At 49.4% G+C, this 17,789-nt stretch overlaps 1 protein-coding gene across 1 annotated transcript; it reads right to left on the bottom strand.

Annotated features, from left to right (window-relative positions):
* Positions 1 to 3,733: 3,733 nt before the first annotated feature.
* On the bottom strand, positions 3,734 to 4,765 carry LOC123050092 (polygalacturonase inhibitor-like). The gene has a single exon (XM_044472933.1). The coding sequence runs from the start codon at positions 4,763 to 4,765 to the stop codon at positions 3,734 to 3,736; it is 1,032 nt and encodes a 343-aa protein (XP_044328868.1).
* Between the last annotated feature and the right edge of the window lie 13,024 nt (positions 4,766 to 17,789).

Raw genomic sequence — 17,789 nt, forward strand, 5'->3', positions numbered from 1 at the left:
TTTCAGATTAATTTGTGCAGCTGCAGGCAATAATACGTGCGTGAATGAAGCACATTTTTGGAGTGAAATGAGATCTTGCAACATCCAACGGGCTTCGTTTCTTGCCTGCTGCCAATTTACGCACGTGGCGATGGTGACCTGGTGGTCCATTCAAGTCAACCAGTTGCTTCGCTGGTTGACCGGCCAGCTGTCTACTCTGACTCACGTGGGTGTGTTTGGTAATTAAGCATCTGAATTGTGCACTTGCTTATTATTTGCCACATTGTCTATTAGTAATATTTATTTTGAATGATTAATCTATTTCTTGGTAATACATATTCACAACTTTTTATTGGTTCATGCCTCCTGTACTCACACTGCATTTGTATTCGTAATTATAATGACATGCATGAAAGGAAACACAATTATTTGTATTTACAGATATAATGTCATGAAAACAGTCCAGACAAAAACTTTGTTTAATGTGTCATTTTTCCAGATCAACTTAAGAGTAGTGGCATGTGAGGCATGAAGTTCATATCAAATACGTAGCAAACAAGGAACTTTAAAAAAATTGATGGCTTGTAAGGCATCACATATCATCATCTTGAATTGTTTGAGGGAGTAAATTGAATCAGAATTTTATTTACAGGGCCAAACAGACAAATTGAATTATTGAGGGGAGTAAAATACTAGGCTTCTCACCGTGGCCTAGCCGGCCATGCTGCGCACTGCCCTCCATCGAGGCGTGACGCCGGACCAGGTCACATAAGCGAAGGCGACCAAGGTGCATGGAGGGAGACGGCGCTCACGGCGTGGAAGTGGGATGAGTTGGTCCAGCCGAATTTCGGGGGCTAGCTCGTCCCGCATCTGAGCAGCATATTTTCGCTCGGATCGTCCGCCACAGGAGAAATCCCCGGGCCTTGATGGTTTTAGTGGCACTTTTTTCAGAAGCTGCTGGCCCATTATCAGAGATGACATCATGGCAGTGTTCGATCAATTCTATCACCTGGCTGGTGGAGATCTAGCTTCACTAAACAAGGCAATGGTTGTGTTATTACCCAAGAAAGACGGAGGTTTGCACATCGCTGATTTTAGACATATTAGCCTCATCCATTCGGCGGCAAAGCTGATTTCTAAGATTCTCTCCATCAGACTAGCAGCTGTAATCCACACCATCATCTCCCCGGTGCAGCCAGCTTTCCTCAAAACCAAGTGCATCCATGACAATTACTTATTCGTGCAGAATAGTGTCAGGGCACTCCACCACCGCAAAACATCAGCACTACTCATGAAATTAGATATAGCCAAGGCATTTGACACCGTATCATGGGAGTACCTCCTCGAACTCCTTCAGAAACCGGGGTTCAGTGCCCGCTGGCGTGACTGGTTGGCCATGCTTCTAACCACCTCATCCTCCGCCGTCATGCTCAATGGCGTGGTCAGGGACAACATTGCGCACCGACGTGGCTTACGGCAGGGAGACCCCCTGTCACCTTTTCTCTTCGTCCTAGCCGTCGACCCGTTGCACCACCTGATCATGGCAGCGGTAGAGCAGCAACTGTTGGAACCAATTCCGTGCCATGACCTAAAGCACCGCGTCAGCCTCTAGGCCGATGACACGGTGATTTTCGTCAACCCCAAACAGCAAGAGGTTGACAACCTGATGAGCATCCCGCGAGACTTCGGTGCCGCGACGGGCCTGTGCATCAACCCCGACAAGTCTTCGATCGCCCCCATTTGGTGCGAAGAGATCAACATCCAGGAAGTCCTGCAGGGCTTCGGCAGATCGACCGTGGCCTTCCCGGATACCTGGGACTGCCAGTGACGCCGGGACACCTACGTCTCATTCACTTGCCATTCATCGTCGACCGAATCAAGGCACGGCTGGCAGGATGGAAAGGCAGGCTGATGCCGATCACGGGCAGGCGGGTGCTCGTCAGGTGCATGCTCAGCGCGATGCCAGCTTTTTCGCTCACCGGCCGTTCTGTGGGCGCCAAAGAAACTTTTCAAGGAAGTGGACAAATGCCAGAGGCGTTTCCTCTGTCGGAAGGACGAGGAGCTCATAGGGAGCAGCTGCAACATAAACTGGGCGACAGTGTGCTCGCCAACGGAGTACGGGGGTTTGGGTGTCCACGACCTCCAGCGTTTTAGCCGCGCGCTATGCCTTCGCTAGATGTGGATCGCCTGGCAACACATGGAGCGGCCCTGGGTGGGAACGGAGTTGCCCTGCGACAAGGATGACAGAGCCCTCTTCGCGACTGCAATGAGCGTCGCGATTGGCAATGAAAGGACTGCTTCCTTCTGGCACTCCTCCTGGACATGGTCTGGTACACTTGCCCAGCAGTTCTCCTCCCTACTCAAGCATTCGCGGAGAAAGAACAGGATGGTTAGGGAAGCGTTGACGGCGGACACATGGATTGCAGACCTTGCCCATGGTCAAACTCAAGACCTGCTGCCCGCGTTCCTTGCCATGCACAGAACCATTGCGAATACAGCAAGGGAGCTGGTGGACGACGCGGACGACACGATCACCTGGAGGAGTCTGGGAGATACTCTGCACGTTCAGCCTACACCATGCAATTCTTGGGAAGGGATGAATCAACACTCAACGGAGGCATCTGGAAGGTCTGGGCGCCCGGGAACATAGAGGTCTTCGCCTGGTTGATGTTCCAGAATATTATGGTGCAACGATAGATTGCAGCGGAGGGGGTGACCCAACGAATACTTTTGCCAGATGTGCGTCCGGAACCTGGAACCATCCAAACATCTGTTCCTGTGCTGCCCGAAGGTGCAGGAGACCTGGACAACACTAGGTCAGTGGTAGGGCTGCTCCTCGTTCTTGCCAAAGACCAAATGGCACCATTGTTCCACCACGGCAATTGCACATCAAATCTACGATGGCACGTATCCAAGGTGGAAGAAGGGGGCCAGATCCTTGTTGTTGCTCGCTTGCTAGGAGATATGACAGGAGCGAAACAAGTGCCCAAAGAAAACTGCCATCCACAAGGGATATCATCAGGAGAATCACCGATTCGATCAAGCTATGGAGGATAACTGGCACAAGATGCATTGAGAGCCCCTTCGAGGAGCCATCGTGAGAGATAAGCTCCAGAGAGCGAGAGGATTGATGGCTGTGGAAATCCTTGCAAAACCCTAGTGTTATTTCTGTTTCTGTTTTGATCCTAGGATCCACCCCCTTTGTATTCCCGTTGCTTTCGGCTAATGATCATGCAATGCCAGCAATTGCTGGATCTTTCAAAAAAAATGCATCTGAATCAAACACCAAGAAAAATGGAATGGGTCTGTCCCGTCCGGGGACATAAAAAAAATGAGATCCATGGGCACTAGCACCCAGGACATATTTTTATAGAAGAAGCCCACCCGGATGAGGAACCAAAAATTCGCTCCCGGCGGGATTCAAACTCTGGCCGTGTGACCCTTTCCCACTAGGCTACAGCCTAGTTCTCCGTCCGGGGACATCACTCAACCAAACACACCCATATTGGGCTGTGACCAGTACGTACGTCTGCTGTAGTGCTGTTGATCAGGCAACAGGAATTTCGATCTGTTATTGGACGGACCTTACTTGAGCACAACAAGCAGCCGACTGATGAAAACATGCAGGAAACAATAGTAGTAAGCCACAGGGATGCTACCCTTTATTTCTTATAATAATAAAAGTTGTAATTATCCATCCATCAGATATTCAGATTACAGCCGGACGTACGGGCTGGTCGAGTGGAGACGACGATCACTGCTTGCAGGGTGGAAGTGGGCTTCCACACAGCCCCTTGTTGTGCTGGAAGCAGGACTGATCAAACCAGGCCATGTTGCCACCGGCGGGCACCACGCCGCTGAGGCGATTGTAGCTCACGTTCAAATAATTCAGCATCATGTCGACCACCATTTCCGGGATGTCGCCGTAGATCTCGTTGTGGCTCAGCTCCAAGCTGTTGAGGCCCTCGGGCAGCTGCACGCCGGAGAGGTTGAAGCTGAAGGCATTGTGCGACAGGTCCAGGTTCAGCAGCGGCTTGTTGGCGCCCAACAGGAACGAGGCGTCGCCCTTGAAACCGTTGTATGACAGGTCGATGGTCCAGAAATTCACGGCGGCGAACTCGGCCGGGACGCTGCCGGTGAGCTTGTTGTGGGAGAGGTAGAGGTATGAGCCCTTCCTGAGGAGCTGAGGCGGTATCGTGCCCGTGAGGCGGTTATAGCCGAGGTCGAGGAAGTAGAGGTTGGGCATGTCCGCGAGCGACGCCGGGATGGAGCCCGTGAGCTTGTTGGAGGAGAGGCTGAGGTAGCTGAGCGCCGTGATCTCGGACAGGAACGACGGCACCGGGCCGGAGATGCCCGTGGAGATGATGTCGAGGAAGCTGAGGGTGGCGTTGAGGCGGGTGAGGTCGCGCGGGATGCTGCCGTTCACGCCGGGCACGTAGTTCAGCACGAGCTGCTGCAGCGCGGTGAGCCGGGCGATGGCGGCGCCGGGCAACGGGCCGGCGAGGCTGGCGTCGTTCACCAAGGACACGCCGACGACGCGGCGCGCGGTGTAGGGGGAGGCCGAGCCGTCACAGGAGACGTTGGCCCACTCGCAGCACGGGGTGTCGGGCGTCCATGAGTTGAAGTAGGAGGCGTTGCCGAAGGCGGATTTGATGGCCAGCAGCGCCGCCTTGTCGCCGGAGTGGCACTCGTCCTTCGTCCGTGCTGCCGCCGCCGCCGCCGCCGCGGCGAGGAGCACCACGGCGACCACGGTGGCGCAGTGCTCCACGAGTGATGAGGCGCGCATCTTGTCTTAATTTGTGAGTGAATGAACGAATGGTGAGTGAGATGATACTGTCCTGGTTATGGAGAGTCCTCTCGTGCCATGCATATATGTACACGTACGACACGCTTGCAACTTGGAAAAAGTTACTTTGGTGCAAATTCACATGGGAAATCAAAAACTGCAGGAGAAGGCAATAACTACGTACGTACCCTAACCATGGGTGCCTGCCTGTGCAATGCGATCTTGCAAGTTGCAACTAGTACGTACCAATGGCCTTGGTTTATTGCCTGCTGCCAAATTTACGCACGTGCATGGTGATGGATGGTGACCTGGTCCATTCAAGTCAACCCGCTGCGTCGCTCGCTGATTGACTGACGGACCACTGTCTCACTCACATTGGCATTTGGTAATTAAGCACCATATATCACTTTTGGTAATTGCGAGCAGGGATTGGATCAATAAGTAAGTGGGTTCTTGCCGGCTTGCTGTCTCTTTCGATGGATTATATCGATCCTCCAATCCAAGGTAAAAACATGCATGCCGGCAATTCAAGTCTAGCTAGGTCATGCCTCGTGAGGAATTAGCTAAGCCGGCCCGATGCACATACAACAATAAGTGTGCAACGCCTGAAATCTAGGCGCTGCACGGTGTAGTGTGACGCCTAGATGCCGGGCGCTACACAAAAGGGTCAGCTAGGTAAAAATTTTACAAACATAATTCAATTTGTGAAATAGTTTGGTCCATAGGTCAGATTTGTCATTTCTGCCCATCATCTCATCAGTACCAGATATATCCCTTCATGCATGTTTGCGCGCTAACTGTTGAATATCACCGCATCCTTGTTCTAAGAGAAGAAGGGTCTCGAGCTAACTTCGGCGATGTCTTCCAGCTTGGTGTATCTTCTTTTGTATTTAGTAAATTCAAAGAAATTGAACAATGACTTTTTCGCCGGTTAGTCGAAAGACAAATAAAGGATGGACGTTTTATTTCAGTTATGAATGTTAGTACAATATATACGTATTTGCTAAAATAGGACCTAATATGGATGGCAGCTAATGTGAAAATCATGGAGAACACGTGTTGAAAATGGCTTAATGAAAAAAAATGAAGTTACTAACTAGTGCTACATATTTTTGGATGATCTTAAAATTGGAAATTATTGATTGTCACTATTTAAAGGTATTTTTCTGCCTTTTATGCTCACTTTGTTTCGTACGCAATTCCTCTATGGCTTGGCGGATGGTTATCCGCATCAAGGCAAGTTTTTTGGGTCATCATCATATGATCAAATAAATTCTCCATGTAAATATGAACAGTGGTAAATTTCATTGGGCCATCAGAATTTGCACCATGTTTGTCTGACTGTCTCCGTACAAACTGTAACAAATACTCTTGAACTGGCCCCCTATCAGCATGCACCACAAAATATATATATATCTATTTTACCAAAAAGATTTCGCCCCACTTTATATATAAAGCAACAACCAACAACAACTCGATACAAACTCACGCCACCCTAACACACGCACACACCCAAGGCGGATAAATTGGTGTTGGGTGCAGCAACACTACCCCTACCACTACAAGAGCTACCGGGGTCCTCAACCGTGAACACGCCACCACGAAGAGACGAAGCCGCATACGACGGACCGTGAGCTCCAAAGCGGTGCCTTCGAGAAGGGAATGAAATCGCCGCCACCGGCCAGCCTGAACACAAAACAGATTTTCAGTCCGGTCCACCCTCATCAGCCCTGCATATGTACGAACGCCACACCATCGCCATCGATTGTCGCATCCCGGCCACCACGCCGCCTACATGGCCATTGTTGGGAAACGTTGTATGGAAAACAACAAAAATTCTACGCACACGCAAGATCTATTCATGGAGATGCATAGCAACGAGAGGGGAGAGTGTGCCTACATACCCTCGTAGACCGTAAGCGGAAGCGTTTGTTAACGCGGTTGATGTAGTCGAACTTCTTCGCGCTCCAATCGATCGAGTACCGAACGTACAGCACCTCCGCGTTCAGCACACGTTTAGCTCGGTGACGTCCTCGCCTTCTTGATCCAGCAAGACGGCGAAGTACTGGATGAGCTAAGGCAGAACGACGGCATGGTGACGGTGATGGTGAACCTATCTCCGCAGGGCTTCGCCTAAGCACTACGAAAATATGACCGAGGGACTAAACTGTGGAGGGGGGCACCACACATGGCTAAGCAATTATCATGGTTATGTGTGGCGCCCCTTCCCACATATATATAGGTGGGGGAGGGAGGAGAAGCCAAGGAGGCGCCCCAAGTGGGCCGAATCCTACTTGGGGTCCTTCCCGAGTGGCGCCCCCTTACCATATTTGCCGGAGAGGAAAGGAAAGGGGGGAGAGGAAATGAAGGGGGAGGCCAACTCCCCCCTTTCCTTCTCTCTTCAAGGGTTGCGGCCTAGGAGGGGCGCACCAGCTCCTTGTGGGCTGGTGTGTTCCCCCTTTGGCCCATATGGCCCATTAACCTCCCCGGTTGTCCGGAACCCCTTCCGGTGACCCGGTTTCTACCCGGTACATCCCGAAACTCTTTCGGTGTCCAAATATCATCGTGCTATATATCAATCTTTACCTCCGGAGCTCCTAGTCATGTCAGTGATCACATCCGGGACTCTGAACAACATTTGGTCACCAAATCATATAACTCATATAACACTATATCGTCAAAGAACGTTAAGCGTGCAGACCCTACGGGTTTGAGAAGTATGTAGACATGACCGAGACACCTCTCCGTTCAATAACCAATAGCGGAACCTGGATGCCCATATTGGCTTCTACATATTCTACGAAGATCTTTATCGGTCGAACCTTATGACAATATACGTAATTCACTTTGTCCATCGGTATGTTACTTGCCCGAGATTCGATCGTCGGTATCTTCATACCTAGTTCAATCTCGTTACTGGCAAGTCTCTTTACTCGTTCCGTAATACATCATCTTGCAACTAACTCATTAGTCACTTTTCTTGCAAGGCTTCTTATGATGTGTATTACCGAGAGGGCCCAGAGATACCTCTCCGATACTCGGAGTGGCAAATCCTAATCTCGATCTATGCCAACTCAACAAACACCTTTGGAGATACCTGTAGAGCATCTTTATGATCACCCAGTTACGTTGTGACGTTTGATAGCACACAAGGTATTCCTCCGGTATCCGGGAGTTGCATAATCTCATAGTCGAAGGAATATGTATTTGTCAAAGTGCTAGTATCGACTAGAGGGGGGTGAATAGGCGATTTTTATGAAAGTCTTCAAAACATGGAGTTTCGAAAACAAACGATATAAATGAACCTATAGACATGCAGCGGAAGGTAGACTACCCTAGACAAGCCATAGTCAAGCAAGTAATGAAGCTAAAGCATGAAGACTATTAGCAGCTAGGTAGTATGGATCAAGATGGAAGATAGTGTGAAGCCAAACAAAAATAGTCATCACACAGTGAAGTCAAACAGATAAGTCAACCAAGCAAAAGACTTCACGAAGACAAACTGTAAATAAGTGAAGGAAGAGATAGAACCAGTTGCTTGATGAAGACACATGATTTGTTGGACCAGTTCCAGTTGCTGTGACAACTGTACGTCTGGTTAGGGAGGCTGAGATTTAACTCAGAAGACCGCGTCTTCACCTTATTCCCCTTGAGCTAAGAACACTTAGTCCTTGCCCAATCACTTTGGTAAGTCTTCAAGGTAGACTTCCAAACCTTCACAGACTTCGTTCACCGGCAATCCACAATGACTCTTGGATGCTCAGAACACGATGCCTATCCGGCTGGAGGATTCATAGTCCTCAAGTGTAACAAGTCTTCAGGTCACGCGGACAGAAAGACTTCAGTGATGCCTAACACTCTTTGGCTCTGGGTGTTTTGGGCTTTGTCCTCGCAAGGATCTTTCTCTCAAAGGCTTCAAGGTGGGTTGCTCTCAAACGACAAAAGCCGTGCACTAACTCTGAGCAGCCACCAATTTATGGTGTAGGGGGTGGGCTATTTATAGCCACTAGGCAACCCGACCTAATTTGTTCGAAATGACCCTGGGTCACTACAGAACTGACACGTGTTCCAACGGTCAGATTTCAAACACACGCGGCAGCTTAACTTGGGCTACAAGTAAAGCTGACTCATCCAGCTTTGGATAAGATTTGCTCTCATTGTCTTCGCTCGAAGACTTAGGATTTGGTTGAGCATCACTTCAGTCACTCTGACTTTGTTCACTTGGACCCCACTTAACAGTACGGTGGTTCCTATGACTCAACAAAGAAGAAAAGGAAACTACGAAACAGCTACATCTTCGCACTCCATAGTCTTCACGTGAATGTCTTCTCGAGTCATAATCTTCGTTGTGAATATCTTCACATACCACCATTGTCTTCAATGTCTTCACACATTTTTAGGGGTCATCTCCGGTAGGTAAACCAAATCAATGAGGGACTACTACCTATGTTATCCTGCAATTCTCACAAACACATTAATCCCTCATCCAGGTTTGCCGTCAATACTCCAAAACCAACTAGGGGTGGCACTAGATGCACTTACAATCTCCCCCTTTTTGGCGATTGATGACAAACTGGTTGAAGTTTTCAACGGGGATAAAAGTATGCGAAATTGTAAAGGATTAAGGTATTGTCTTCATAAGTAGCAAAAGGCTCCCCCTAAAGATGTGCATATAAGTATTTTGCTTTTGAACGCAAATGCACATGGCAGGTTGTACTTGTGGAGATCCTCTTCAACTTATGAAGACAATTTATCATGCATGAAAAGATATAACAAAGATAATGACATGCATAATGATAAATGGGCGTCTGCAAAATGACTTCGTGCGGAATTTATCGTCGCACATGCGGAATTTATCATCGCATCACATAGTTGACAGAAAAGGTAGCAGACGACCATCAAGTTTAAGTGTTACAACTCAAAGAACCAAATGTATCAAAAGCGAGAGTTGTAAGCACTTGGCAAAAGTATAGCAACCGCCCATATGGACCCGCTTGAAGACTATCAACTCATATGCTTCTCCCCCTTTTGTTAGTAAGGACCAAAAAGGTTTGAAGACACAGAGCTTCTACTCGTCCCCATGAGGAGTAGGTGAAGCTTCAGGGTCGTCATTGAGGGCCGGTGGTGCAGAAAAACTTGGTGCAGTGTCGATTCGAGGCGAAGTTATAGCTGGTGAAGTAGCATCGTCTTCGTCATCAATGACTCTGGCATTGACAGTTGCTGCTGAGGATGAGTAGTCAGAGTCTTCGAGTGAGGGAGTCTGACGCAAGACAACGTTTCTGGGAGGAGTGGAATCAAACTTGAATCTCTTTGTGAAGCCATCTTGTTGAAGATCATCTTCAGAGCTCAGCAATGTCAGACTCTTCCACGACCGCCGACAGGTTTCATGAGTGACAAAAGCATTCTTGGTGGCAAGGTTGCGAATGCGATTAACATCCACCAAGAGGCTTTGCATCTGACGCTTCAGCCAGTCGTGATGCTTATCCTGTTTTTGATGCAGGGCAATGAGAAGCTCTCGGTCATTGAGAACACGAGATCGCTTCCGAGGCCTTTGAGATATGGTACTCTCAGTGGCTTCAGTATAGGCACGATGAGGTGCACGTGTATTGCCAGCCAAAGGATAAACACGAGTTGCAGCAAGAACTCCTTCAATAGGTTGTGTGAAGCTTTGGTGAGCTGCATTGTGAAGATAAATTGGCTCCTTGGGAGGCTCTGGGTAAATGGCTTCGATAGACAGATCAACCTCTGGCAAGAATATGAGATGATTGCGCGCAGAAGGCTGATAGTTGATAGCAGAGTGAAGCTTGATGAGGCGCATTACCCATGGAGCATAAAACTTCAGACCAAATAGATCGGAGCCAGATGCAGCCAATTGCCTGATAAAGAAGTCTTGAGCATTGAAACTGATGCCATTGAAGATATAGAAGACCAATGTCTTCATTGCGCCTTCTAGCTTCGCTGCAGGAGAATGTCCCTTGACAGGCCATAGAGTTCGCCTGATGATATGATAAATAGTGCGTGGCAGATACTCTAGCTCTTCAAAAAGGAATTCCTTTGGATATTCAGCGTCTTGTGGCAGTGGCTTCATCATGCTCAGCATTTGGCTCATGTTTGGCTATGGCTTCTGGAAGATGCTCTCCAAAGCATTGCGGTGAAGCTGGACACCAGGTTCATAGAGTTCACCTGGAGTGGGCAAGGCAGTGAGCTCAATAATGTCAAGAGCTTTGGCTTCCTGGTGTACATTGCCTGTCATCCACTGAAGGACCCAAGTCTTCAGATCCCTGTTGTAGCCGCGAATGTGAAGAGTTGCATAGAATTGCGGCAGAAGTTCTTCATTCCAATTTTATTTGTCGGTCACAAACTGTAGAAGGCCTGCATCTCTGAAATAGTCGAGGGCTTCTTCCAAGCATGGCAGGCCAGCAATGGCTTCGCAGTCTAGACGCATATGGGAAAAAATGCGCCCCCGATTGTAGAGTATACAGGAATAGTAACTACGCTGCTGATAACTCCAGAACCGATCAGATGAGATTCCTGGCTTGGAATATGGGTTCTTGGCGCTATCAAAGAAGGTGTTGTGTGCTTTGAATCCATTCACATTAAAAGATCCTGGCGAAGTTGTTGTACCTAGAAATCTTGGTAGCCTGGGTTTTGGCTTCTGGACCAGAGGCCTGTGCTCCACATGATAGTCAAATTGTGGTCCGGCAGCAGGTGGAGGAACCAGAATGGGCCATCTGACAGTAACCAGCTGACCATGATCAAAGGCTTGCTCAATGGTGTGTGGCCTTGGAGGTGGTATAGGAGCAGTAGTATTGGCATTAGCTTCAGGTGCAGCATTTGCTTCAGGTACCATATCCACTTCAGGCGCCACATTAGCTTCAGCCATGACAACCATTGGCTTCAGTAGTGTTGTTGGTCGCCGCCTCAGTATTATCAACCTCCACTTGAGTAGCTGGAGGGTCGGACACGTTCTCCTCGAGAATAGCTTCTTGGTTGGTAGGGGGTGTGGCAACACGCTCTTCTTCTTATCGGGGTTCTTGTTGGTCATCGGCTGATGCAGCCGGAATGTCTTCAGCAGCTTTGGCTTCAGACTCAGAGACGTTCACAGTTGGAGTGGCGTCAGGAAACACTTGTCGTGCCACTGAGTTGTGTTGCTCTTCTCCTTCTAGAACGCTCGATAGAGCTACTTGTGGCCTTGGTCCTTTGAGAAGCCTACGAAATGCGGGTGACGCTTTTGGAGAGGGAGTTGGCTGGACCATATAGTTGTCATCATCAAGCACCGGAGTGGTGACTTGAGGTGGGGGGGGGGTACTTGGTGATTCTTCTCGATGGGGGGAGTCTTGAGGGCGATCAGCCCACGAATCATCCTGAGCAATTGGCGTCAAAGGACGACCAATGCTGATGAGTTCGCTGTTCGTGAGAACAGGCGATGATACCATTTGGTGCTCAATCTGAGGAAGGACTTCATCATCATCTACATTGTCTTGGGGACCAATGTCTTCAGCTGCGGTGGGGTCAACAGCTGGATCTTCTTCAGCTTCAGGAGCCTCTGTGGTAGCAGGCTCGTGAACAATTAACCGACGCTCTTGGTGTTCGGATGCAGGACGAGCAACAAAGATTGGCTCGACGACAAGGGGCTTTGTGGTAGCAGCCCGATCTTTCCTCTTTATCTTCCTCTTCTTGGCCCGAGGAGCGTCGTCAGTGGCATTCTTGCTCTTGTGCTTTCTGGCTTCATCCTCAGCTGCCCTTGTCTTCTTCAGTTCAGACGCAGCTGTGGGGACCTTTGGCTTCGCGCCTGTCATGCTGGCAGGGAAGACAATGCGAGGTGCTTCCCGCCCTGATGCTTCAGCTTCGACCACAGCTGGCTTCTTCTTCTTGGCAGCCATCTTGGGGTCAATGCCTGGACGCCCAAGGGCTTTGCACTTTTCAGCTTCGTTGTGGGCTTGAACACATTTTGCAGCGAGATGTTTCATTCGCTCTCTTGAACCTTTTGCTTCCTCTCATTTCTTGTGAAACGCCTCCTTAAGGCCATGCAGCATCTGCTTGAAGTTTTGGACATCAGCCACGCTGACCTGGGCCATGTGCTTCTTGAACTGAGCCTTCTCATAGTCAATTTTGTTCTTCAGTTCAACAATCTTCTGAGCCAGAACCAGTTCATAAGCAATGGCTCTATGGAAGGAGACACTGATGCCAATTGGGAGCTGAAAATCATCGATACAGAGGCTTGGGTTGTCAAACCACTTATCAATGAAGTTGTTCAAGATGTCCACATCAAAGAGGGGCAGATCGTTGAAGATCTCTGCCTCTTGCTTGCTCTTTATCAACAGCTCAAGAGCATCATCGCCAAGGTCGTCGTCACTTGACAGATCAATGGCTTCGTTTTCGTTCCTCAGAACGGCAGCTAGGGTCAGGGTTTGACCAGAATTCTGGATGGGCTTCTTCTTCTTCTCGGTCTTGGAGATGTGAGAGAGATCTTCAGACTACACACTGGCTTCAGGAGGTGCAGTGGCCAGAGGCTTCGCACGTGAAGCTTGCGGTGCAGTGGAGGGCTTTGAAGCCTTTGGTTTCTTCTGCTTCTGTGGCTTTGGTGGAGCAGGTGCTTCATCAGAATCAGCGTCGTCTGCAGAGTGCTCCATGGCTGTGCCCTGAACAACAATGTGTATGATGAGACCTTGGAGGTTGTAGAAGGGCCCGATGATATTTGGTTCAGCGTCACGGGTGCCATCAGCCCGAGGAGCAGGTGGACCGGGGTTGAAGTCGAATCCAAATGCTTTCTTGTTTTTCACAACAGAGTCCTTGGCAAACTTGTAGTTGCGCTTGAACAGATTGTCGTCACGACACCATAGCAGAGAAGATGGGTCAGCATTCTCTGGCTGTGGTCCGTGAACCATGCAAGGATAGAAGCCTTGAGCAATGGCTTCAGTTTTGGACCTGGGTGGAAGATTTTTGAAGAGAATATCTCCCCATGTCATTTGATGGCATTCTTCTCAGCATACTCTGCAGTCACAAATCTGTACAGAAACCATTGTTCAGCCCAGTATCTGCGAATCCATTGGACTCGAGTCTTGCGTTCACCATAGGTTTCTTCAATATCTATCTTGTACAACTCATAGAGATCTGGTGGCAAATCTTTGGATGTATTCCCACGGTGTTGTCTGCCGCCCTTTCTAGCTAACTTTTTAGTGGCCATGAAGTTCAAACTGAATGGCTTCAGAACTTGCAAAGGCTTCCGTCTGCTGGTCAGACAGGAACTGGCTTCGGGAAAATTGATGTGACGCTGTAAGAACTCTGCAAATGAATGCAGACTATGAGAACCATGGGATTCTCCCACGGACATGTACCCGTGACAGCATTAGAGATGCGAGGGAAGGGGAAGAGGTCATATGCATTCTCAGAAGATTTTGAAGATAAATCAGTTTGAAGACATTGACGTCATAGCGCGAAGACATTCACTTATATGTTGAGAGTTGGTTCCAGATTTGTATGAATCCAAGAATAGGTACAAGTGAGGAATCTAACTACATGTGAAGCATAAGTGAATATACTAGGCATGTTATGAGATGCAGAACAGGATAGATCCAAATTTCTAGGCACAGAAACCACTTTTGGTTGAGAAGGATGAATCTATCGAATCAAAAAGGCAGTAAAAGTAAGCTTTAATTACCACACGAAGAACTGCTAGACGGAGTAGAGAGGAGGCCGAGCAGTTCGATCTTCCGTGCCCTAACTCGGCGATGGAAGACACCTACGGCAGCGGCGGAGGAGACGAGGTCCGCGGCCGGCGTGAGGACGGCGTCAGTGAGGTCGCGGCAGCTAAGTGCTTCGTCGCCGGCGTCGTCGAGAGCTAGCAGTGGTGCTAGGGTTTCTGCGAGGTGGAGTTTTGACCGCGATGTGATGAGTATTTATAAGAGACAGCACAGCGTAATTACGCAGGTGCCCCTGGCGGTTCACATCTGATGAACACGTGGCAAACATGCAACACAACGAAAGTTGTTCCATTTTCCCACGCACGCCTGGACTGTCGGGTGGTCGTTCCGGCTTCTCTGGGTTTCAGGCAATAAGGATATAGCATTTAAAACAGATTTAATGTTTGTCTCTGTATCTTTTGCTGACAAGGACGCAGAGAAGACATTTGACAGTTTCAATAGAATGCATATGATTTGGATAGATAGAATTTGAGATAGAAGCATAGAAGAGGTTAGGGTCCGATCACATTCACTTAGGTCAAAAGATTCAAGTAAGAAGACATAGCTATAAGTGAATGTTGTAGAGGACAGAACACAAATATATGTATATATATCTAAGTAAGACCAAATTAACATTGTGAAGATAAAACAAAAGTCAAAACAATGTTGAAGACAAATCAAATGAGAAGACTTTGCAAATGAGACTCCCAATGAAACACTTCACACAAGGATTGGGTGGTGGCGTTACCCACCGTATAGGAAGTATTAGACCCAGACACGGTGCATAATTATCGTGGCGCTCCGAAGTCAAATTCTACATTAATGTATTCACACTTAGAGTGTATGTCTTCATTGATTGAAGATATACGTTACTTCGTGTGTTGCACATCTAAGTCACTAACATGCATAAGTGTCAGGATGTGTGTCCAATTACAGGACATTTGAGGATTCTAAGATATTTAGCTCACACCGCAACTTGCAAAACCTTTTCTCATACAAGGGCTTTGTGAAGATATCTGCTAATTGCTCTTCAGTGTTGACGTGAATGATATTAATATCTTACTTCATGACATGATCTATGAGAAAGTGATGACGAATTTCAATGTGCTTTGTCTTCGAGTGCTGAACTGGTTGTTGGCAATCTTGATGGCGCTTTCATTGTCGCAGTAGAGTGGTACTTTCTTCAGATGGATGCCATAGTCCTTAAGAGTTTGCTTCATCCATAGAAGCTGAGCGCAGCAAGATCCAGCAGCAATGTATTCAGATTCAGCAGTGGAGAGAGACACACAGTTCTGCTTCTTTGAAGACCAACAGACAAGTGATCGTCCCAGAAAGTGACATGTGCCTGATGTAGACTTGCGATCCACCTTGTCACCAGCATAATCAGCATCCGAGAATCCAACTAGATCAAACTCTGAGCCCTTTGGATACCATAATCCTAATGTTGGGGTGTAAGCCAAATATCGAAGAATTCGCTTCACAGCTAAGTGATGCGATTCCTTTGGTGCCGCTTGGAATCGGGCACACATGCAAACACTAAGCATGATATCTGGCCTAGATGCACATAAATAAAGTAGAGAACCAATCATGGAGCGGTATACCTTTTGATCGAACTCTTTACCATTGGCGTCAAGACCCAGATGACTTTTGGTTGTGTCGGATGTGGGGTTCCGACAAACCCTTAAGGTTCGAACTCTGGGGTGCGCGCGAAGTCTTTCCCTCCTACCAATCCACGCCCTAGCTCGCTAAGTCTCACGGACGAACTCGACAAACTCGCGACACAGAAAGACACGAGGTTTATACTGGTTCGGACCACCGTTGTGGTGTAATACCCTACTCCAGTGTGGTGGTGGTGGATTGCCTCTTGGGCTGATGATGAACAATACAAGGGGAAGAACAGCCTCCTGAGGTTGAGGTGTTCTTGTGCTCGTCCAGCTTGTGTGGGTGAGATGCCTCCGAGTGAGTTCGTCCCCTCCTATGATGGTGGCTAGCTCTACTTATATAGGCCCTGGTCCTCTTCCCAAATATTGAGCGGGAAGGGAGCCAACAACGGCGGGCAAATTTGAAGGGGGACAGCTAGTACAAGCTATCCTGACAAAAGTGGTCTTCGCCTGCGAAAGGCTCTGGTGGTGACGCCGTCTTGGGCTCCATGATGACCTCCGTCCTGCCGTCCTTCTGGTCTTGGTCTCGTTGCACCAATAAGGCAACCTTTGCCTGATGCATCAGTGCTCCTCCCCTGTGCTAGCCTCCTTAGCACCAAAGAGGAAACAAGGACGCTGCGCACGCTGGCGCCCGCCTGGCGCCCGCCTGGTCTCGATCGTCATGGCTCACGTCACGAGAGCCTCGTGAGGTTTTCCCCGCCTTGATATCTCCGCTCCTCATGAGCCTGCCTGGCCAGGCCACCCCTGAGGAGGTCTTGCGTCGTCCACCTCGCGAGGGTCTTGGATGCCTCGTTGATGAAGATGGGCCATACGGCCCGCTGACTTAGCCACGCCGTGGGCCGCAGGCAGGCAAGTCCGGGGACCCCCGTTCCCAGAACGCCGACAGTAGCCCCTGGGCCCAAGGTGCACTTGGGCTTGGCTTCGCGGCGAAGCCAAGGGTCAAGTACGGAGCACCGCGGGCCCCAAAAGCCTGCGGCCTCGGTTGACGCATGGCGGTTGATTGGACGTGGGCGTCTCCACTTCCCTACGCTGCCTCGGCAACTGCTTGACCTGACAAAAGGCTGGTGCAGGCAGCACTTGCCTTCATTACTTCTTCCTTGCCTCGCTCCAGATCCCCTTTCTCGCTCCTCACCACTGCTACCTCCAGATCCGTTCCAATCTCATCCTGCATCTGCGATCCATGGCGCCGCGCAAAGTCAGGACTTCCTCAGCACCGGCTTGGTATGAGCCGGCCCTTGAGGCGCCCACTGTCACAGAGAAGAGCCTCGCCTCCGTGCGCCTGCTGACGGCGGGTGAGAGCAATGAGTGGGGAGAGACCGAGCTCCGGCTTGCCTCCGACGTGCTGGAGCCTGAGGAAAGCACCTTCTTCCCCTTCTTCTCGAGTAGTGTTGCCGTCGGGTTGGTTCCTCCCTTCTCCGATTTCTTTTATGAAGTCCTCTACCACTACGGGCTGCAGGCGTTGCATCTCCATCCCAACTCTGTCCTCCTCCTGTCCATCTTTGCCTACTACTGTGAGGCGTACCTGGGCGTGATGCCATCCATGGCGCTCCTGCGCCATTTCTTCTTCCTCCGTGTCAGCGAGGGGCACATCTTCGTATGCGCTAATTTTGTCGCATCCGGCAAGGCCAACTCGATCTCGAGCACCGGGAAGAGGGCCAACAACATTCGATCCAAGTGGGT

The sequence above is a fragment of the Triticum aestivum genome, chromosome 2D (genome assembly GCF_018294505.1).
Source record: "Triticum aestivum cultivar Chinese Spring chromosome 2D, IWGSC CS RefSeq v2.1, whole genome shotgun sequence".
Classification (NCBI taxonomy): Eukaryota; Viridiplantae; Streptophyta; class Magnoliopsida; order Poales; family Poaceae; genus Triticum; species Triticum aestivum.